Source organism: Colias eurytheme, chromosome 13 (genome assembly GCF_061535395.1).
Source record: "Colias eurytheme isolate Ceu_HAF_F1 chromosome 13, ilColEury1 Martin Lab GWU primary, whole genome shotgun sequence".
NCBI lineage: Eukaryota > Metazoa > Arthropoda > Insecta > Lepidoptera > Pieridae > Colias > Colias eurytheme.
The window spans coordinates 2,992,670-3,017,227 of NC_142992.1; the positions used below are offsets into that span (position 1 = coordinate 2,992,670).

At 32.7% G+C, this 24,558-nt stretch overlaps 1 protein-coding gene across 3 annotated transcripts in view; it reads left to right on the plus strand.

The window, feature by feature from the left end:
- Positions 1-24,558, plus strand: part of spin (lysolipid transporter protein spinster) — a 37,358-nt gene that overhangs the window by 4,537 nt on the left and 8,263 nt on the right. For all 3 annotated transcript variants that reach the window (XM_090109138.1, XM_090109139.1, XM_090109137.1), the window contains exons 2-4: positions 12,477-12,673; positions 13,313-13,464; positions 23,655-23,855. In XM_090109138.1, coding sequence (XP_089965264.1) covers positions 12,477-12,673; positions 13,313-13,464; positions 23,655-23,855 — 550 coding nt within the window. The remainder of the gene's footprint in view (positions 1-12,476; positions 12,674-13,312; positions 13,465-23,654; positions 23,856-24,558) is intronic.

Below are 24,558 nucleotides of genomic sequence, written 5' to 3' on the forward strand. Positions count from 1 at the left end.
ATATTGATGCCTATTTTCCACCCTATCAAAAGGTTCCATACCATACAACATAACGTCTGTTTCCAAAAGTGTAATTAAAGCATCTCCACAATTAGGTACCTAGGCTATCCCTGGAAAGGTACTTACAAATCCTTACTATGTATAGTTTCGGAATAGTTACAAATTAAGCACTGTATATCTAATAATCATTAATCATTTAAATACTCATACACTATACGGTTCTATGACTAATGGAGTTAAATCACGCCACCCGTGTGACGTCATGATGAGTTTCATGGACTAATCATTGAGTCGGAGGTGAACGTAGTTCAAGATGAAAATATAGATGACGATTGTGGAATCACTAATTTTGATCTAACGTTAAAGAATATTCCGCAGTATATTGTTTGTAATATTCCGGGGCAGGTTTGTAGGATGCAATCAATACGATTTGTATCTACTTTATTTTAAAACGAAGTTCCTTATTTTATACTTAATAAAATTATAGGAAAAAATACACTCAATTCTTGTCACTGTAACTAATTGGATGTGTTTCAAATAATGTTCGTAAATTGTATTTATAATATGTATCTACATGCATTTTTCACTTTTACACCAAAGCAACATGACACAAGGTATCAGTTAAAAGCGAAGTTTTTGTAGCATTGTGCGTGTTTGCACGTATTTTGTCTTTCGACGACATGCCAAGTTGTACACTTGAGAGATATCTTACCGACATTACATACAAGCGGAATGCACTCATATGATTTATGTTTTCAATTTCAGCATCAATTATTACGAAATGCTGTCGTAAAAATTTAATGAAAAGAAAATCTATTTTTTTCCCTGGTTCCATCATTTTTATTAGTTTTGTTAGGAGCATACAAAGCAGTGAGTTTGCGTTTGACGTGTAATAAAAGGGATCCCGCTGTCCCCTTTAAATTATTTTTGGGGTGCGGGTGTGTACACGTCGATTAATATTTGAATTATGTGAAAGGTTACGTCTGTAAACGTGTACAACGCAGTGAGGGGTTAAAATATGATATTTGATAGGAATTTATATTAATACTACCTAGATACTAGATTTCCGCCCGCGGCTTCGCCCGCGTTTTCAAAGGAAAACCCGCATAGTTCCCGTTCCCGTGGGATTTCCGGGATAAAACCTATCCTATGTGTTAATCCAAGTATACCCTCTATATGTGTGCTAAATTTCATTGTAATCAGTTCAGTAGTTTTTACGTGAAAGAGTAACAAACATCCATACATCCATACATCCTTACAAACTTTCGCCTTTATAATATATATATTAGATGATTGGGGTTCCTTGAAAGGAAGCCCGTGGTCACTCGCGTGCTTCTGGTCTTGACGTTACTTTAATACGTTTCGTAGAAAATAGCAGGCCATAAAAGCAATCACTTACATGTAATTTTTTTACATTATTGCACGCCTCATAAGCGAAGCGTTGAGGTGGGTACTACTGTCGCTTCGCGCAAAACATCTGATTTTTCAAACTTAAAATGTCTTTATGTATCATACATTGCACTTGTAAGATAATACATACACACACATATTAAGAAAAAACACTATTTTTAACGTTCATGATATTTTTGATGTCATTTTTGTTATTTAAACTAGTTAAAAAACAGTTTAAAAAAGTTCTGTCTTGGACGTCCGTGTGTCTGTATGTGCGGATCCTTTTTCTTGTTAACACGATAGCGACCGAAATACTTTACTAATCGAGTCTTTTTTTTTCTCTTACGCTTGAGTATGCTCAGGAATAGAACCCTTTCATTTTTCAGGGTCTGATTCGATGTGGTTTAATTGTTATTAAATAAACAAAAATAATAATTAAAAATATTTATTAAAAAAAATTATGAGGCGTGCACTTTTGGATTTTCCAAATTATTTCCGTCTGCTATTGACGTAGAATTAATGGTTTGCTTTCTCATGTAATTGTTATATTGGATAAGTATGATCCCACAATTCAGACAAAATGTATAATCAGCAGTACTAATTTTAGAACGATAATTCTGTTTAATATTGTATTTAACTGCTGAATATAAAATCTGAACTTGTAAATAACCTGAAAGAGAGAGAACCGAGACAATGTGTGCAAATATATTAGAATTCCTCGCAAACGTTTAAAATTGAATACCACTTCAAACTAATAGCCGTTTAACTGAAATCGTAAAACCTATTGAGGTGAAGCCGTAACTTAAAATATCGGTCCCTTTTACTCGTAGAAATCGTAAAGTGTAAAGTTTTTATTGCGACTTATCTCGAAGTCGAGTCAAGTGCGGATGACACGAAATAGGACGGGAAAAAAATAACGATCAAAGCTTGTGGGCTCATTCTGTATATCTATAATATAATACGTGTCCCATAAAATGTACTTGTCAAGACATAAATACAGCACAACCTAATAAAACAACCTTTTACACATTTATATGTAATAAAACTTGCATAACATTGAGTTTAGAGATGAATAATTTAGATAAAGGATCGTGAGTTCGAATGATGTAAGCCTTGGATGAACTTGAATTTTTGTATATTATTTTTATGATTCGATTCTGGCAGACCTTGTTACAATGGAAATGTTTTGATTCATTGATTTACAGTTTTTAAGATTAAAGTTATTATGCGCCTGTCTGCATTGATGGCTCGTAACTTGGGAAGAGATAAATATTGTAAATAAATATAGATTTATGGAAATTAAAAAGGAAAAGTGTTCTTGCTTAAACGTTTGTAAGGATTTGAAATTATTTGACGATGTTTTGAAGCAGAGTCTGTGATGTTATCATATCATTCATCAGAATGATTTTATGTCTATACCTACAGTGTAGATACAATTTTATAGCGGTATCAACTATAAATTGAACATTATTCTATCAAAGTGCGATACCACTTTGTTTTATGTTCGTCCTCATTTCTCAACGAGTTCCCAGGACACTTGAGTGTTACCTTATCATTGATATTCAATGAGCATTAGCGATAGATGAATAACCATCGCGTTCATAATTGTTAATTAAAGAGGTAGAGATTTGTCGTTGTATAATATCATCGTGATTCGTGATTCATGATGTATAATTGTATGTACCTAATCTTATCTTATCAATATATTTTAACTTCCTTGAGTTTTTTTCCTATGAAATAATAGTACAAAACTGTAAATATTTCATAATGTATTTCAGTTATCTAAGTCCTAAGAGATAATGTGTTACAGATGTAATATATGATTCTCAAGCATGATTACGAAGACTCAACAATGCAGGCACGCAATGCTAACCATTATTCCCTTTTTCCAAGAATACTTAAAGAGCTTCTACGATTTATTAAACAGTGAATTAATAGTTATATATTTAGTCATAAATATTGCATAAAAGAACAATAGCATACATATTAACGTGATGCATTTACATAACTTTCTTGCGCTACCCGCTCGTACTACTCGACCAAGCCAACTAGACGCTCGGGTGGAATGCGGCCTCCCCGCCCGCTTACCGCCTCAGGTACCGCGTTCGCCTTAGTACGGTTCGCAGCATCGACGCATTCGTACGTTTCGCATCGCTAGTTATTTCTGTACTTTTTATTATTAATCGTTAAAGCTTGTTGTTGACTGTTAAGTTTTTCGTTGTTATTTGTTTAAGTTTTTACTGTGTTGTTATTCATAGACAGCCCTCGAAATGGGGAAAAATAAGACTATTCATAGCGGAGAGCGAACAGTGATATTATTAATATTTTTTTTTTGCTATCTGTACCCGAGACATGGGCGGGTGACGTCACAGTTGAAAAGGGTCTAGTTGGCTTGGTCGAGTAGTACGTATGAAATTTCATGAGAAACACGATGTAGGTTGTGAGTGGTATCGAACGATGTTTTTTTTAATAATTATGCGCTCTAGTAATTAGTTCGGTCATTAGCTTTCGTGGGCATTTCTTATTACAACTATCAGTTACTTTATTACTTTAATCGTCGCGGCTAATATCTTACTTATGAACGTGATAGTCGGAATGGTTTCAACCCCCAGATAACCTTTAGAGTTTAGACTTTAGACCCATATCCGTTACCTTTTCCCTTCCTGTTCTGTAATCCCACCAAAATACCACATCCTGTACGAGATATACCATATCCGCTGGCCTACCGGCTACCATGTAGGTGAGCGTCACCATAGTTTGTCATGGGATTATATCGGAACGTTTAAGGTTGCCATTTCATACAAAATAATATAGAACAGGGATTTCTTATACTTAATTTGGTCTAATCTGCTAGTTTATACCTGTAATTCGCCGAGGTCACTTGGTATTTAAAATATATCGAGAAAGTTTGAAGCATTTCAATGAAGGACGCGATTTGTAATTGTGTATTGCTCAAGCGTTAATAATATTGCATGATAGTGTTATCGTAAAGTACATAATTTTCTTTTTTCAGTGTGTTTGTTATGATATAGGTACGTAACCAAACATTTTGTTGTATTCGTGTTTAGAAATCATTATTTTATAAAAGAAAAATAGATGCAAATATGTCCAATTAATTTTTATTGTACCTTCTCAATTTTTGTCTTTATCAGAAAAATATATGAAATTTATTAAAAACTATAGTCATAATGATTATATTAGAAATAATGTAAGCTTCAGTTTCTTCTATCTCCTTGATGAGTCTTATGAAATATCAGTCAGCAGAAATAATTCAATCAAGAATAAATTACCTACAAGCTCAGCATCTCAAGTTTAAATTGAAGACGCAAATAATATTGGGCTCGTCAATTGAGAAGGTAATGCGTTGCAGCTGCATGGTAGAGTCACTTCATCCACTATTAGGGTTGGCAGATGTTGGAAAACTAAAAAAATAACTTCAAATTATCTTAAAGACCTCTTTTAAGTTCGTATTCTTAACAAAAAACAATGTAAGAAAAAGTGTTATTTGAAATTAAATAAAAAGCAGTAATTCATAGCAAATGTGCGGAAGATTCAGCAGGAATTGGGTCACTCTTGCATCAGAGATTATCCCACCCGGACAGAGGATTGAATTGTAGAATTAAAATAATGGATTCTTTAAATGACTTTATGTCGAAATATAAAAGTTGTGAAGCTGAATGAACATGTGGTAAACGCCCGAAAACCATCGTACAAGTTTATTTAGATGCAATTGCTTCTGAATGGAAACTAGATCTTTATTAGTAACGTGAGGTCCTGTCACGTTTCAGCTCATTTAACATCATGGTTACATTAAGTATTATTGCGGTTCAATGGTATATTATACGATACTAGTGGTCTGCAGCGGCTTAGCCCGTTGTATATATTATAGGCTAGAGTAGTATCACTCAGGGATCCCGCACGGTGACAGAAATCCGAAATCGGTTCAATAGTTCCTGATTTTAGCGCGTACAAACATAATATAAAGTATAAGCTTCATATTATTAAGTAGTGAAGTATAAATTATATAGGTAACGAAGATATTGATTATAAAAATCGTTATTATTTTGCTTTAGCAGCCCTTCATGTAGAAGGTACACTACATTGCCTTAAAACAAACCCATCGGTTATCCAGACACGCACTTGGAGGCAATTAGGACCATCAAAATGTTCGCAATTAAACACCGGTATGTTAATTGGCCATAAGGAATTAGTATTTTAAAGTGGAAATTAAATAATCTATTTGAACTTATAACATCATGACTGAAATTATATAATGATTTACCTGGAACACAAAGAACGTGAATTATTACAATAATTATATAAATGCATTAAAAATTGTGTCATCTGTTATTTTTCTTGTTTACTTAACATGCACTCGTTATAACCGATATCAATATTTATTATGCTCATAATTCTCAACATAAATATGTGCGATAAACACGTTAAATGTTACAAAATACTTGATCCCTACAAGATTATCTTATATTGTACTAGATTAAGTAATTGACCGCGGTGTGTCACTGAAAGATAAAGCCAGCAAGGTGTTGCAATGTTTTACCACAAGTTTACTGGCGGGTCCGTATCTACCTGATATCAAATATGTTGGATAAACCATTGTTTACAACATAATGCTGCTGTGGAATTGACACAGAATATAGCGCCTACCAATGTTTATATTGTATTGAACTAAAGCGTGACTTTATCATCAATACTAGGCATTGAAACCGTTAATATTTATGGATACAAATGAAAAGAACTCGTAACATATTGGTACAGCAAACTCTAGCTTCTGAACACACGTTAAAAACGTGTTTTAATTTGAGTGGTTAGGCCTATAAAATTTTCGTTTGATAGTTGTGCCTCCGTGTGCTCGGTTATTCGTATGCTTAGTTTATAGCAGTTTTCTTAATGAAAGTGTGAATTTAGTGTCGTAAAAAGCTGGATTTTATTAGCATTTTGAGGTCACATTTGCTTTTCTCAGAGTTTTCTAGCAGTTTTATTTCAAAGTAGTTAAGTATTTTAAGTGTAGTGTGTTGTGTAATGTGTTCTTTAGCTAGCTGCTTTATTTTGTTTCCTATTTTAATTCAAAATAGTGATCATATTTTCTTGGCCTCGGTATTGTTTATAAAATAACTCGCTTGTCGTTGCAGTTTTGTATTTACTTAACCGTAATTACATATAAACGTATCGCGTCACAACTCACATTTAGTTGGAATTTTCATAAGCATGTTATAGATACCTTTCGATACCAGGTATTTATGAAATAAGTACATACTAACCACTTGTATTGTGAAGCGGTATCCTTAAGTAACCGGTAATTAGATACTTGTGTGTTGGTATCAGGTATCATTTACATCTTATCACGTGGTTTGCCTGTAACGTTATATATTTTTTTAATATAAGGAAAAAATCTTATTTTACAAAAAGTATAAAAGGAACATTGTTTCATATTTGTCCCTATAAAAATATTAAAAAAATGCTCAACTGATTAAAATTTCTGCCATATACCGATCCATAAGCATATTATCTAACTGCACAGTTAAGGCGTTACCCGGCAATTTCGACTATGTTCAACCTCTATAAAGTCTGGTACAACATAAAGCACAATACCGAAAAAAATATATAAAATAGGATGGTCTTTGATCTTTAATTGCTCGCGAGGACTTTTTTCCAAAGTTAATAGATTTCTAGAAAAAAAAATGTGCCGTGGTCATCGATTTTTCCGCAAATACTCTATAAACTTCGTAACCTGCTGACTTAGAGCTCTGAAAATTTTATGTTTAATAAATTATCAGTTACGCAACAGTCCCTGACGAGGATATTTTGTTTCACTGATTAGTATCTTTTTAAATACAAAATGCGAGGAAAAAAGAAGGTGCAGCGGGAGAGGTTTGAGATCCGTCAAGTATGCTCAAGGTTATTAGCGCATGTATAAGCCTTAAGAATTATGATTGTGCCGATGTGAATTTTTTGTACATCGGCGCCCCAGTTTGCTTATTGATAAGCCGCTAAAACGTTAAAAGGTCCTTGAGATTTTAAACCAAAGCGTTAGATATAGAAGCGGTTGTCAAAGTGCACGAAAAACGTAATAAAATATTTTAACATCCATCGTCGGAAGCAGTTTCTAGCGAAAGCTATAAAAATGAAAACATGGACAACTATTTAAAAATAAACTATGTGATGCGCTGTGGTGATGCGTCTCCAGTTTGGTTACGCTTACGCCTAATGTGTAAGACATCATTTATATCACTATGACGATAAAGTTTGTTGAATAATAGAATATTTTTCAGAGTATCATCATTACTTTATCACGTTTATATATCATGTTTTTCTGACAGCTATCACGATAAATATTAGCAAACGATCTGTATAGTCTTTAGATGTATCGCACATTGTCGCAGACGACTTGATATTTCGGCGTCTAATATTAAAAGCTAGCGTTCGAAATAAAGTCGAGCAACTCATGTATTTACTGTTTACCAGGGCAAGTGTACTTACAATACTCTAATTAATACTGAATGATTAAACAATAGAGGCACTCGCAATCGCCCTTCACCTTTTAGTGACCGATGTCATCTTCACTTTATTTCTTAATGTACCCGTGCCCTATTTAAGGCATTTCAACAATCTTTTCTCTATAAAGAAAAGACAAATTCTATTTTTTTTAAAAGGTTCAGTCTATAGGCAGTTACTTCTATTTTCATAAATTAAGGTGAATTGTGATCGATTTGGTTGCAAAACTCTGAGTAATCTTTCTTTATTTTTAAGCTATTACATAGTTTCTATCGCGGGCCTTGAGCGCTGGGACCGAATTCAGAAATTCCGTAAAGAAAAAACCTCACGCTCCCCTGTGGGCTGTGGCTTGAAGGCATAGCATGCAATAGCTTGACCACGGCAGTCCCCGAGTGCCACACGTTTTTTTTATTTTAATATCACATAATTTTCCAATATTCGTAGTAACAAGCGACTGATTTAAGTCTTCAATTACATTACTCAGTTACCGTAGATGGCCTGATGGAATGTCATTCATCGAACGGAACATCGTTCCGGAAATGAAATGCTGATTGCACTGGTACGCATCTTTCTAACGTGTCTCATGTCTGCTACCTAAAATTGCAAATGGGCAAATTAAGTAGAGTATTTCTGAAGTAGATAAGCTTGAAGTTAAAAATGATGTAATTAATCTATTCCAATTATGAAGAATATAGAATTTTCCATTTGTAATTATTGAACTCGTAGAATAGTGATAATGTGAGTTCTAGACATACCTTGGCAGTTGGCACATATTCAAACTTATTACATTTTAACCCAGAATGTTACCATTAGCGTTACCTAGTTTTAATTATACAACATTTAAAAATAACAATACAATATTTCGTCATTTTGACCGAGAGGATATTTGCGCTCTGTACCTAACTACATGTCAAGCACTGTAATCTTTCGCGCCGCTAATCCGCGTTTGTGATTGGCTGAAGAACGTGGCGTGATACGAGTGCGTTAGTCGGGCGCACGCGGCTCGGTGGTCGCGCCGGCTTCGCGGCGGTGGCGCCCCCACGCTACGTTGGCTGTACGTATGACTGCGTTCAGTGACGTAGACGTCACGTAGTCTCTAAACACGCGATTTGACGTCAGCACCAATAAGAAATGAAGGTCGTTGGTCGCTTTGATAAGTTATTCAGAGACGTCTGCAGTTTACCTAATAAACAATAAATTACACAGTAGGCTTGTTTTTTCTGACCTATAGTAATGATAGCAAGGTCAAGATCAAATCTATTGTGGGTTATTATTGAGTTGTTATGACACTTCCGATTGTGATTTTTATCATTATTTTGCATTTAAAATTATACTTGTAAAACAAGATTTTATTGCGTCATATTTTCGATCATACTTGTATTGCTTTTCGAAAAATGATGACTAACTATTTCGGGAACAAAAACTCCTATTTACAAACGACCGTGCTTCCGTCTTACACAATAGCCAAGACACTTCAAATGCAGTTGATATCACAGATTCTCATATTACAAAGCTAACGATATGGAACACGTTGTTTTAGAACCCATTCACTCAGAGAAAAGAGTCTTATAAAAGATCGTAGGACGATGAATGATTGTGATTTCTCACAATACCTTTCATTCAACTACAGAAAACAATTTCATCGCAAACTTGACTTTCTATTGGCACTCGCGTTTTCTGTATATGAACCACTTATAACTTTATCATTTTTACTTTCTCCATACCTTGCTTTACGCGTCGAAATTGCGTTGAACTCTTGTTGTTGAACTTTTAAGTCTTATGGTATTCCAATTGTACTACGGTCCGTTCTCATCAAGCAAAGATTAAGATCTTATTCTTGGAATAAACAAATGCAGCACAACCAACACCCAGTCACGTTTGCTTCAGAAGTATTTATTCATAATATCGATTAAAACCTTTTGTTGCTTAATCAGGGGACGGTGAAAAAGGTACACGTATTGAGTACGATAAAAGCTCGGAATTAACAATGGTGCCAAGAGGGGACGCAATCAAAGGAATGATTTATTAAATATGTCACAACGATTTAAAAGGACCTTTGTAACGTATCGTCTATTAAGATTTAAAACTTTGATCATTGTATAATGTACAAATATAGAGGATAACATTGTGCCCGCACGAATTATACTTTTTAATACCTATGGAATATCCCGTTGTTATCAACTTATTCAAATATGTAATGTATTTTTACTTTAAGCCTTAAAAAATTGGATTATAGGTTCGTGTATTTCTCGAGTTCGTATTTAAAACTTTCTAATAATTTGTTTCGATTACTGAATGTCTTTAGTATGTTTTAGGGATAACTAAAAATAATTAATTTTATTAAATGAAACCTCTGAGACAATTTGTTCATTGATCAATTAACTGCCTCTCATAATGTAAATTTTAAATACTAAGAAAGTAAATTTACAACTTAGGCGGAAGTTCTTCGTTAAAATGCAATTATGAGTGAATAGATATATTTATTTAGAGACGCTAGAAGCGTTAATTTTTTATGTTAATTGTAATCCATTATTCATTTGATACGGGCTCAATGCACGTAATAATTAATAAAATTTGTTAATTATTTTGAAAGTATTGAGAATACTTGACTTACTAGATGTTTATCCGTCTTATTTTATTCCCACCAGACTGTCTTTTTTTGCTATCTCTTGTAAAGCTCTTTCCGTGCTCTAGAATCTAGAGCAAAAAACATCATCTAGAGTCTAGATGATGTTTTTTAACAGACTTAAAAAAGGTTTTACCACTCTAGGTATATTTTTAAGTTCACCGATTTATCCGCCAACTGTATGTGTTCAACGTTTAAAAACGAGATGATTAATTCTCTTGGCAAGGAATCGCACTAAATCGGATCATCCTTGGTTGGTTCAAACTTCAAACATCCCGACTCAGCAAATGAGGGTATCTCTCGCTAATATTTGGTTGCCCCCACGTTATCGGACATTTCTGTTGACTGTGCAAATCGTGCGAAACGCTGGGTGTGACTGTGCATGTGCAAATACGTATTAAAAGTGTATGTAATTTGATTCCGCGTCCAAAAGTATGCGGATGTAGATAATTGGTGTTCTTAATTGTTGCATAACAAAGATAGTATGGAATTTTTGTTATTTAACCGCAACCTAGATGATTGAGTACGATTTTAACCTAGACAATCTTTGAGAATTTGGTTAAATTAATTTCAGTGGTCTTAAGGGTTATAATTTATAAATAATTGATGATAAATAAATTTTGGCGATTTTAACGGTTGATAAATTCATCTTTTATAATTGTTAACTAACTAGTTAAAATTTTTATTGACCTTACTTCCTTCTTCTTAGTTGAATTTTTTTATAGGCCGTTTTAATATGAACGTTCTACAGTTGCAAGTAGATTTATAGAGTAAATGTTATAATTTTTATTATCACCAATATCCTTGTGTTGTTATTGGGCTTAACTTATCTATCATGATTGCAGGAGTGATAACAGTGTACTCTTCGGTGATAATTTTAGTACCTTTTTTTACAAATGAAAATAGATAAATGTGCATAATTTACATTAGAAATTAATTGACCGTTGCCACGCTCCACTGTGTCACATTATAATTGCATGGATGAGAAATGAGGAAGAATAGATGCTCAATCGATGCAGAACTTTTTGAAGCGTAGGTATACAATAATTTTATAAATATAAAGATATGCGGGTCAGATCCAATTTAAATAAAACGCGACGTCATCCTAGTAAAATAAAAGCTGTGTCATGGTTACTGCCTGCTTGTTCACCAATATATGGACTACATACATAATTATTATTGGTGTAGGGTGAATGTCGTCTATATTATCTTGATACTAACAAAATGGTGCATAATTTATGAACTGAATAAATATAAGCATTACTTTTCCTACAGTTGCTAGTGATGTAACAAATAGATGTTATAATTGAAAAGGAAAAGAGGAGGATTTAGTTAATAATTGTTTTATGTGTGGAAGACACCTGCATAATTCTAAAAGAACCATCCACCAACATTCAAGGGAATGTGTCGTCTACATTATTACTGGCGGATAGCCTGTTTCCAGAAACCCAAAAAGTGTTAATTAAAACAGGTTAGGAGTTCCGGTTAAAGTGTTTTCATATTTTAGCGAGCGCTGACCACTTACCTCGCCAAGGTCACTTTAAGGTTGCATACTATAATTGCCTATATGTATCTTACAAGATGGATGTAGTATATTTTCCACTGCTCGATTTTGATTAATAGCCTTAGTTTATGTCTTTTCACGATTTATGGCGATTTAACGTAGCGAACGTTAAACTGCATTGCCATTATTGACATTATTTCTTTTTATTAGGACATAATTTTACAACAGGACATTGGCAAAATTGTGACAATGCAAATTTACCACCATTAATATCGATTGATTGATTCACCTAAAAATTTTGAAGGGAAGTCCTTGCAAACGTTTCTGGTATTTAATCGTATCATAAATGCATCATCATTCGATGCCTTAAAAACAGTTAAAACTACATCATATAGCTGTTATGAAACGTAACCGCATTCACCTTGACATTTCTCCTTCTAGGTGTGCTCAACGACGTCAAGAAAGAGTTCAATATCAAAGACGACGATGCCGGCCTGCTGCAAACGGTCTTCGTGGTGGCGTATATGGTGTTCGCACCAATATTCGGGTACCTGGGTGACCGGTATTCGAGGCGAGCGATCATGGTCTTTGGCGTCGCGTTGTGGAGCATCACGACGTTCGTCGGATCTTTTATACCGGTTAGTAGTCTTTCAATTATAGGGGAAATTGATTTTTAAAGCGTTCTGTTTTGTTTGAAGCTAGCAAAGGGTAACAGCTGGTATAAATGTAGAGAATTTTAAGCATGGTAGCTGACTTGGGAATAAGTAATTTCAAAAACAGGATAAAATTTATGCCCCTTACCTTAAACATCGCGTGATTTTCTATTTATAGAGTGTGGCTTTAGGAAAACCCGTGAATAAATTAGTTATTATCCCCAACATTATTTTCACAATTTTTTTTCCTTGATCTTATATTGAAATTAATATTTTTTGGTTTTATAGCATTCAAATGCTTTATAAATATAAATTTATAAAGAATAGAAAAAAATAGCGCCGCCTCGTGATCGAATTTTTTCTATTCTTTATAAATTTATGATCTTATATTTTGATGGATAATACTTCTGAACACATAGTAAAACTTGTCACATTTTTTCGATTTTAAGTTATGTTAACCAATATTTTTTTTGCTTCCCAAGTTTGAAAAAAATATAGCTTTTTGCTTAACTAAATGGTCAGCAAATATAATCGCATTAATTGATTTAGTTGACTAGCACGTAGGTTTCTCATCCCATTAAAAAATATTACTGCCATGTTATGTAAAAAGAATATTTTTTTCAGAATTTCGCGGCGTTCGCATTCTTCAGAGGCTTAGTGGGTATAGGTGAAGCCTCATACTCAACGATAGCGCCGACCATCATAAGCGACCTCTTCGTCGGAAATGTGCGCTCCAAGATGCTCGCATTTTTCTACTTCGCCATACCCGTTGGGAGGTAATTTGATTATGTACTTTGGTTATGTAAGATTCTTATGGAGTTAAAGGAGATGTCCAAAAAATGACCCAGAATCGACAGGAATGAAATGTGTACCAATGGATTGATAATTAAATATAATATAATGTAGCAAAAGCAGTAATCCTGAAATCGTTATAGTATAGGAGCTAGGAGCAAAATAAAATAAGTAAGAAATTCGTTTAAAAAAATCAAAAAATAAGTTTACGTCATGTTGTAGCTTAATATGACGTTATAATAATGTTGTATAACTTGTGTTATGCATGATAATTATCATCAACACATTTTAAAAGCAACAGCAACATAATAATGTTCAATCACAACATAACTGACTAAAGATTCCGTTTTTAGTAGTTTTTATTTTGGTTCAAGATACTACAATTGCTAGTGTATTATTGATGCCTAATTCTGTGGCTAAGGATTGGAATTAAAAAATAATAATAGGTATAGTATAGGAGTTAAAAGACAATAGAACTGAATAAAAAATCGTTTGAAAATTATTATGATGTGGATGAGATTATCGTTGTTATTATAATTTTAATTTTTAATTGATTAATTGCTTTTGCTTGTACATTCATGTGTAACACAATTTGTTTTTGATTCGAATGTAGTTGTTATTATAGATAGATACATTATAATATCATTAAAACTTAACAAAATTAGACCTAATTATAAAAATAAATGAATATCAACGATATTCTTATACACAACATAACGAGTTTTTATTATTTTCAAACGATTTTTCACTTTGTTTTTTTTGGCTCTTAGCTCCTACACTATATAGATTTTTTTTTTCAATCTTTAGCCATAGAATTACCAATAATACATAAGTACTATAACAATCGTAGTATCTATAAACTAAAAGAACAAAACTACAAAATCGAGAGTTTTTGTTATGTTGTGCTTTAACGTTTTTTGTTTCGTTGCTTGTAAAATATGATATTTATTATATTGTGTAACACAAGTTATAAAACATTGTCATATTAAGCCACAACATAACGGAAACTTATGTATATTATGTTTTTTTTAGGAATTTCTTAGTTATTTTATGTTGCTCCTAGCTCCTATACTATAACGATTTCAGAGTTGCCCCCTTGGTAATATTATATTATACTTCAATGCCAATCCATTGGTACACGTTTCATTCCTGTCGATTCTGGGTTTTTGGTTCATACATTTTTGGACATGTCCTTTGGCGTTGCGTTTTCAGCTTTTTATTCGATAAAGTGAGATATAAAGATTAAAGACAATCAGATCATACAAAAATGGCCAATTGACAACATTTCAAAATTTTAAGCTACTTATTTTTTTATTTTAATGAAAACTAGATCAAAAATTATGATAAGGAAGGGCGGGGCTATTCCGTCCGAAAAATAACACTCAAAAAAGAACACGTCTGTATTTTTTCTTAAATAATAGCTACGGAAAATTTGTCAATTACATCAAAGCAAGCCGTTATTTCTTATTCTATTCATCATATTTAGAACGTGAAAAACGATTGCAGTAGCTAAGAAAATAGCTAAATTCTAATAGGAGTTGACTTTGGGCAAAATAGCCCCGCGCGGGGTTATTTCGTCAAGAGTTAAATAGAACGACATCTGTGGAGCAATTTCCATTTTACTCAGAAATATACAATACTGATGACGCTGCCTATTTGAATTTGTATTTAGTTACGCAGACATAAGGTTCATTTTCGAGAAAAATCATTCTAAATTTTTGGAGGGGCTATTCCGTCTCGCGTCCATACAAGATAGTGACGCGCACACAATATCGATACAATTTTTTTTGAAATATCGATAACTTTTTGTGTGGAATCAATTTGAATAAGAAAAGTTAAGTGGCTTAACTTGACGCTATTTGGCACTCTCTTCACTAATTAAAAATGTATTATTGTTATTACAGTGAAATATTTATTACTTATATGGTATACTTAATAATAAGTGTAATACCACTCCAATTCACCCAAAATAGATTTTGGATAAATTATGTTTACATCAAGTAATTAATTTATAAATGTTGAGTTAAATATGTGTACTCATAACAAAACACAATGTCAGTTGCCTCAACATTTATGCTTATGTCGATAAGAAAGCCAATCGTAGCACGTCACTAGCTTTTTGCAAATTCATACAAAATCGACGGGGCTATTTCGTCTTAAAAATGGACAAAATAGCCCCGCCAAAATATTTTTTGTGGTTATGACATCGGACTTAATAACACTTTTTATTTAAAGCGTAAGATAAAATAAATAGTTTAGAAAGAATCTCCAACATTCAAAGTTATTACTTACCTTGGGCAGATTTCACAACAATTACTTTTTACACGTAAAACGAAATAAAATTTGCGGAGCGTCGTCTATGTTGTGTCCATTCAAAATGGCGACTGTAGAAGAATAGCTGTAATTCCAAAACCATGTATCCTACAGCAACATCTGTTAGCTTATCGCGTAGTTAATTAAATTTTATACCTGCCGAAAGATGTTGTTACTAGAAATCTATTAAACTGTAGGCTACAAAGTCTTCTGACAAGATTGCCCCGCTGACAAAATAGCCCCGCCCTTCCTTACACGTATTTTTTGATTTTTCTAAATATCGAAGTTTTCATTCATATTTTTGAGTTTTAAAATCATCTCATTCTAAAATGTCGTAAGCGCCAAATGACGTCATACATACGGAGGAATACATTTTTTCCTTTGCCACATACCTAGTTTAAATTAAAAAAAAAACTTGACAGTTGACATTTTGGCACATTTGTCACTTTGATTCGTCAAGATTTGTAAATATTGTAATTTGTTATTTGCTAAACTTATTCACAAGTACTGATGATGATGACTTTATGCAGGATTTGTTATGGGGTGCTGAAAATTTCTGGGAAACAAATATATTATCCCAAAAACGTTGGAAAGTGTTAAATAAATACAACTTTTAGTAAGTAAACAAAGTCTTTTATTTCAAGAAAATTATGAACACTATAGGCACTATTTGTATAATATAAATGAATTGGTCCAACTCCAATCAAACCAACATCGCGCTAATGAGATTAAATTAGAAAATCAAAACACAATATCACGATTTAAAAGTTTGTTGACATGAATAATTCACAAAAATGACATTAATATGAAATTTGACACATGCCATACCCTGTAAACGTCAGTGATAGTTTTTTTTTAACTTTTTTTAAATTAGGCTAAGGCTCATTTTTATTCCTCCGTATGTATGACGTCATCATCACATTTATCGTTTTTATTTAATTTCTCTTAAAATATGCGATTAAAAAATGAAATAATTTTTTTCTGTAATCGCAAGAGCAAAATAAAGAAACGGTTTTTTTCTTTCATGGCCTTATAAAAAATGAAATGTTGTCAATTCTTATTGTTGTTTAAACTCACACTTTCTGAAAGCTAATCTTTTACTAATAGAGTTATGTAATTGTGTTAATATTGCTTTTCATTGGTCTGGGTTTATTTATTATGGTAGTCGCAATATAATCATACGATTTGCAATCATAAAAACGTCAATAGGTAATTGAACTGTCGACAGGGTCGCCGAGAGGTTAGCCGATAGTGATGATCCGCGATCTCAGTGGAACATTACCCGCTTAAGTCGTGTTTGTAAATATGATGATTGTATGCATATTGCATACAAGTGATTGTAACGAATGATGTGTGATCACGATGTTGAGAGAAAGGAGAATAATTAATTAGTTGAGAGTAATGTTGTTAAATTTAAAAATCCAGAGGAGATAAAAAATCAATGAAAATAAAAAAAAGATAGACATTATTCTCGCGCCTAATAACGCAATTGTGTCTTTTTTTAAGAAAACTTTCTCAAACATGATATTGAAAAAAATGTAGAAATTGCAATCTGACACTTGGTTGATTAAAGTTAATCACGGCTGGTGTGAATACAGCAAGCGCGGACGTGTGCGAAACGTGTGATAGATCGATAGTAATTGTTGCTAATTGGATGCGATTGCGTGCTTATTGTGTTGTTGATTTATCGTATATTTAGATGTGTTTATTAGATATTTTTAGATTTAATTATTTACATGTCAAACGGTAAAAATAGCCGCATCAGAACATAAATAGAGAACTTATAAAACGTTATCTTCATTATTTTTCAAGCGGAACTGATAATTATTGTTTAGGGTCAAAGAAAGGTTGTTAATAACATTGTCAGCAAATTAAGATTAGTCGAAAAATATATAAATCTGTTTGTACCTATGTATTGGCTCTGATTTATTTTATGAATTTGCGGCATGTCGTTTATTTATTAGTATGTATAGTAGGGTGGAGTGAAAAATATTTTTTTTCATTTTCGTTTCGGCATACCTGTAAAAAGATGTCATTATTGCTCATAAATACACATGCAAAATTATACTTTGCAGATGATACATTTAGAGGTGCCCCCAACATCATGAACTTTCAGAAATTCAAAAAATTTAGTCGAAAATCATTAAAGTTTAATTTTGACAAATTAACGCTAAATCAGATTCTGTGTTATCTCGTTGGTTGCCAACAGGAAGACACAGAATACATAATATTTCAATATATAAAAAAGTGGCTATCGCTGGCTACCAGTGGCTCTGGTCGGTGGCCCGTTTGCGCCGACCTTTATTGTAGGAAACGTTGATTTTAAACAGTGCCGTTAAGGAAATAACACCAATGTTCGTAATATTTCTTAATTACATTTTACACGTAAATACAATTAATATCATAATTTAATATTTTTGATATGAGTTCTATCTATAATTTCGCTTTGTTACAGTAAAGTGTTGCACGTCAAAATACGACAAACGACATGTTGTCCTGTATTTTGTTTGCCAGAGAAGTACCCAGTGTCTCAATTACCAACTTGTACTGATGCTAAGAAACTATTACTTATTTATTAGATATGAATTTAAACCTGATAAAATAACAAAATTCATGATTTATCCGAAAGATTAGCTACGGAAATGTTTGATGTGTGGCGAAAAGCATCGCTTCCCACTATTAGCTTGAATAGAGTACTACAACTTATTCGACACACCGTATTCGATGAATATAGACGCTTATTAAAACCTTATCAAGACCGACAAACTAACAAAAAAGAACAAGAAAAGATAACTGAAGTATTTTGTCACTCAGTACCAAAGGTTATTTGATATTTGAAGTTGCAAATGCATTTTTTTATAACTCTCTTGTACTTGCTCAAAAGATTATACCGACTTAACTATGTGGCAAGAATGTAAGAAAACTGAGCCTCTGACTTCTAATTTATCTGAAGAAACCTTAAAAGACATCGTGAAAAGCGGTTTGACTAAGTTTCAGAATATCAAAGATTTTCTATGCCTTGCCCAGGCCGTAAAGCATATTATCAAATTGGTGACATAGCTTCAAGTGCAGTTTGCTGAAAAAGTAAACAAAATGATTTTATAATGGCAAGAGCATCAGTATCACGACTGCTAATGCCTAATTTTGAAAAAAAAAACAGCGTTATCTATACTAATATTATAATCTATACTAATATTATAAAGCTGAAGATATTGTTTGTTTGAACGCGTTAATCTCCAGAACTACTGGTCCGATTTGAAAAGTTCTTTCGGTGTTAGATAGCCCATTTATCGAGGAAGGCTATAGGTTATATTTCATTACGCTTAGATTAACAGGAGCGGAGCCACGCGGGTGAAACCGCGAGGCAACCGCGAGCGCAGCTAGTACTAAATAATCACTTATTTCTGATATTTTCATTCCTCTATAATATCATTTTCATTAATGAAATACGTTAAAACAACTAATCAGACTATTATTTAGTGTATCACAAAGAAGTTTGTTATATAATAGACTTGACGGCCATAAAAATACTGTGATTAAAAAAGAAATCAAAGTTTGCGAAAAAATCATATTTTTCTAATTTTCAATTGGGTTGGGGCACCTCAAAACATCAAGACAGGTAAACAATATTTTGTATGCTGAATTCACTCATTAAAAGGCACCTTTCTGTCGCTATGCCGTTTGAAAAAAACAAAAAAAAATTTCTTCCATACATTATCACTCCACCCTAATGTATAGGTAGTTATTTTCCACGTAAACAAGGCAACTAATTAAAACTTAAAAGCGGTGCTTCCTACACCAAGCACTCCAAATAATGTCAGGCTATCGCATTCACCAATAGCCTCCTTGCACAAGATGAAGTTGACCATCAAATTGACCAAAGTCATGACTCATGTCTAAAACAGCGCAGCGTAGAATTGATATGTCACCAAAAGAGGTCTGATTAATGTCACAATTAAGTATACCGGTTTTCGTCTCATTATCATGATTAGAGCTGAGGATTTCCTGCGTGTCAATGACATTAAGTTTGAGGAGGGTTGGGTCCTTACTGTTCGGAGAAGAATGTTTTAATAATCTTGACGTCGTTTCTTTGTAGCGTGTCGGTTAATAATAGCATGTGATTTGTATACGAGAAATGTTTTGGTGGTGCTTTAAAAGTTATTTTAAGGGATTGCACAGGTTTATTGAATGTATCAATTTTATAAACACGTTTGTTACAAAATCGCAAATTAGACTAACTTGTAGTATAAGATTCGATTCAAGAATATAACATTGAGTCTCCCTTGTAAAAATGAGTGTGTAAATGGAAATAGGTAATAGCAGCTCGATTTTAGAATTGTATTTTAATTATTTAAATATGCATGTCCTATATACATTAGAAAACGATTTAATAAAAAAACGCATTGAAAGAAAATTTTAAATCTAGCTCAGACTGGTCAATAAACTTGATTCATTTGCTACCAAAGGTCATTTCGCTTAAATGTTTGCTTAAATTTATTATCAGTATTGCATAATGTTTAATGTTTGTTTTTAAAGATGTCTGCCAAGTTTAATTAATATTTCTTATAAGATAAACTATCGATAGGCTAAGAATGTATAATATGAGAGGTAGTAGACAGCGAGATAATTTTAATGTGTAATGAATGAATGATTTGCTGATATTCCTAATTAGGGTTATCGGATTTGATTGCTTTAATCGAAGTATTTAAAATTTAAATGATAATGATTTGATTCAGAACTGTTTGTTTTGAATATTATTCTTTGTTTAATTTCGTATTGTTACTGTTTTATTGGAAACATTACATGTTGAAATGTATCCAAATAAGTAGCACTGAATTTCTTTTTAAAATTAATTTTAACTACAACAGGTATTACTAGAGTACTTTTTTATAAACAGAATATAAAACCAAAACTTGTATGACTTTATAAACCAGTTTCACAATGGGAAGTTTATTCATAATTCACACACATAAATATATAAAAGTATGGAGACTTTCGAGCCTATTCTAAGTAGAGAACATTTTCGCGGAATCAGATTATTCTGAATAAGTACCTACAGTTTTTATCTATTTTTCTAAGAAGGAAAAAGCATTCGTTATAATATTATGTAGGTAGTATGCTTTAAGACGATACACAAAAAAAAATCTACTGCTTGGCGGGCGGAGTCTAATAGCTCGCTATCGCGAACGCGCGAAGTCATTCTTGCAAACTCGCCGCGCTGCCGCTGGCCGACTCGGGACAAGCATGTATGGAGTCGTCATACAGTTATAATATTCTTATACATATATTTAATTGTTGATTTATTGGTTTTATTTTCTTGCTTATAAACAAATAATCTTCTTTTTAACAACTACTTAGACATTATTAATAATTATTATTATTTCGTAATGTTTACTTTATTACAAAATAATACAGGTTATAAATAATCTTTAAAATAACAAAAAATATTGTTACTCTGAAAAAATGAAATGGTACTCAATAACGCGGACTACTGAATGGATTTAGATAGAATTTGATGCTGACGTAGATATTACATCATGCCCAGAAATGAAAGGTAATATTTCTGAAAGAAGTTATAAACCCTAATTCTTCTCAGTCAAAGTCAAGAGTGGAAGATATCACTAATACAGTAAAACTGATGCGAAACTTTGGATGTTAATTTGTATATTTTTTTGTTAGTTGTTACTTAATCACGTCAAGACTACATTACCAATTTTGATAAAATATAGCTAATTGCCTGGATTTACACATAGGATAATTTTTATCCGAACTGAACACTTCTGTGGGATAAGACAGGATTCACGATATAATCTAATTCCACGCGGGCAAAGCCGCGGTCGGAATGATATTTTTTTAAATAAAAAAATTGTTTAAAAAAAAACACAAAATATATTGACGCATGTATTTATTTTTTGCACTCTATTATAATTGTAATTATTCATTACAAATAATCAAAATAAAATAGCCAGAACAAAGTTAGGCCCTGTTAGGGTAGGTAGGCAGGTACAGCAATGTGAGACAAACACTGGCTTATTTATACCAATAATAATGTATTATAAACATTAAATTAAGTTTACTTTCTAACAACAAAAATACATAATATTAGCTAATGTGAAAGCGAATCAACCAATCATCCCACAAAAATGAAATGTGCACACAAATATTCATCCAAATCGGTTCATGTCATTAGGAGGAGTGACTGCAGCGCCATCTTCCGGGCCTAATTGTGTTTCCAGATCACCCAGGAACTCAATTTAATATACTTACACAAAATTTTTCGAAATGAAAACTCACATTACTATGTAAATATGAATATAAACCTGTTTTATTACTAAGCAATTTCCCGCACAGGTGTAGTAAGTATAAATGAAATAAATATCAACATCAAATTCTTTATACAACATACTTATCTACCACCTTCTAAGAAATGTAATTCTTGAAATTATTTCGTATTTTTTTAAAATATAATACTACTCCAATGAGCTCCTGTTCCATATTATGTCCGCCATACTTCCACTAAGTTCACCATGATTTTTTATTTCTTTGCACTTTGTTGCTTTTTGCTAAAAATGGAATCATGCGATAAAACCAGTAGAGCTTTGATAACATACATTTTTGACTGAATAAAGGTACTTACGAAGGAGTGGATTCACATTGTGAACAATCAGTGGGTTTATTTTCCTTCTGGATTCCGGATTTCTGAACAGATTATTTATGCTATAAATGAAAAAATCTTACACATTCGTTATGTACTTAAAACAGGGGTACATATCAAACATCGTCTATAATACAATTATCATCAAATTTAAAATAAAACCAACTTACTTCATTAATTTGTTCCAATTGTAAGCATTCTTTTTCCTCCAACCTTTATGTTTCTTCTTCTTATTTTCTTTATTGTCCCCATTTGTCTCATTTTGTCTTATCGTGTTGTCACCCTTTTTTACGATTGCGCGAGCGACACAAGTCCCCCGTGTGACGGCCGTAGCGGGAATGACTCGTGCAGCGATCGGGGTAGGAAGGTACAGGGCGGCTCTCGATATATTGGCTGGTCGCGCGCTAATTTCAAGTATTTCTTGTTTATTTCAAAACCATCGCATATTTCAAAATTCTAACACGGTAGACGTATAGGTTGTATATTTTATAGTTAATATCCAAAAAGTCGTAACTTTACGTTTGTTATTTTGAAGATGCCAGAGATTAAAAAAAATAACAATGATAACTTTGTATTTTTTTTCTATCGAGAAAATATCATGGAATCATGTTTCTAAAACGGTAGACGTATTGTGTTACTATTGAACTTTCTTGTCAAGAATTTTCATCACGACAACTTTAATAATATAAAAATTACGAAGGTTTGAAAAGGGCCGTAAATGTTAGAAAAATTAATTCATCACCTTAACATCCGTGACCTTATCTTTGCATAATCTTTACCACGTTTTGAAACTTAGGTTCTAATTATATTTAGACTTTATTTACTGAAGCCTTTTAAATGCATTTTTTACATGTAAATACATGCAATAGTTTCACCCACTTATAAATAAAAATTTCAAAATTACATGTATAAAGTATGCAGTTTGGCCATATTATTTAGTCACATAGATTTGTAGAAACCATAGAAACAAACACGTAGGTATTGCGACACGAAATGACACATGTCACGAGTACCTATTCTGAATAAAAAAAAACATAAGTAACCTGCACTGTCCAATTATGTATATTTACTATGAATTAATAATGACGATTCAAAAGTTTGAGATTACATTGGAAATAACTCGTGTATTGATACTCATAAAATGAAAAATATTCCTATTTATTATAAATTATAACTCAGTCCATGACATAAACTATTATTTTCCAGTGGTTTCGGTTACATCGTGGGGTCCGTGGCGGGGGCGGCGGCGGGCGACTGGCGTTGGGGCCTCCGCGTGACCCCGTTCCTTGGGGCAATAGCCGTGTTCCTCATTGCCTTTGTGATGCAGAACCCGGAGAGGGGACAGGCGGAGGATAGTAGGATGAAGCCCACTACGTATAGCGATGATGTCAAGTCGTTGGTTAAGAAGTGAGTATCATCTTTATTGAGAACTAGCGGTCCGCCCCGGCTTCGCCCGTGGTACATATTTACGTTTTCCCTACATAAAAACCATCCTCGTACTTCAAGGAATATAATAAAAAAAGAATTATCGAAATCGGTTCAGCCGTTCTCGAGTTATGCGCTTACCAACACATTTTGCGATTCATTTTTATATATAAGATTATAGTCTTTTAGTGTAGGTAAAGGATAAAAATATATTTTCATACAAGAAAATTTGCATATTATTGAGTTATAACATAAAGGATAATATAAGGATGTGGACAATAATTGACACGCAATAAATGAATTTAATGCACTGTGTATTCTAAAATATTTCTCAATTATCAGATAATGAAGCGTGCAAATATGTATGTATCTATTTTTATTAATGAATGTTACATTGTGCCCCTCGGTTCCTGAATAGTTTAGTAATTACTAATTAGCCATTATTTAGCAATTTTATTGGATATACCGTTAAACTCATTTAATGAATTAAATTAATATTATTAATTAAATAGTGAAACAGTAATTTTATAATGACCTTTGCAATTTATAGACGTGTAATAATAAAATTTTGTCCTTCTGGGTTTTTTACCCTTTTTGTCTTTATCAAATGAACGTTTCCGCGTTGCGGGAAATTTTTATTTATCTCTTATTGTATGAATAACTTAAAAATTAATCTACAATGATT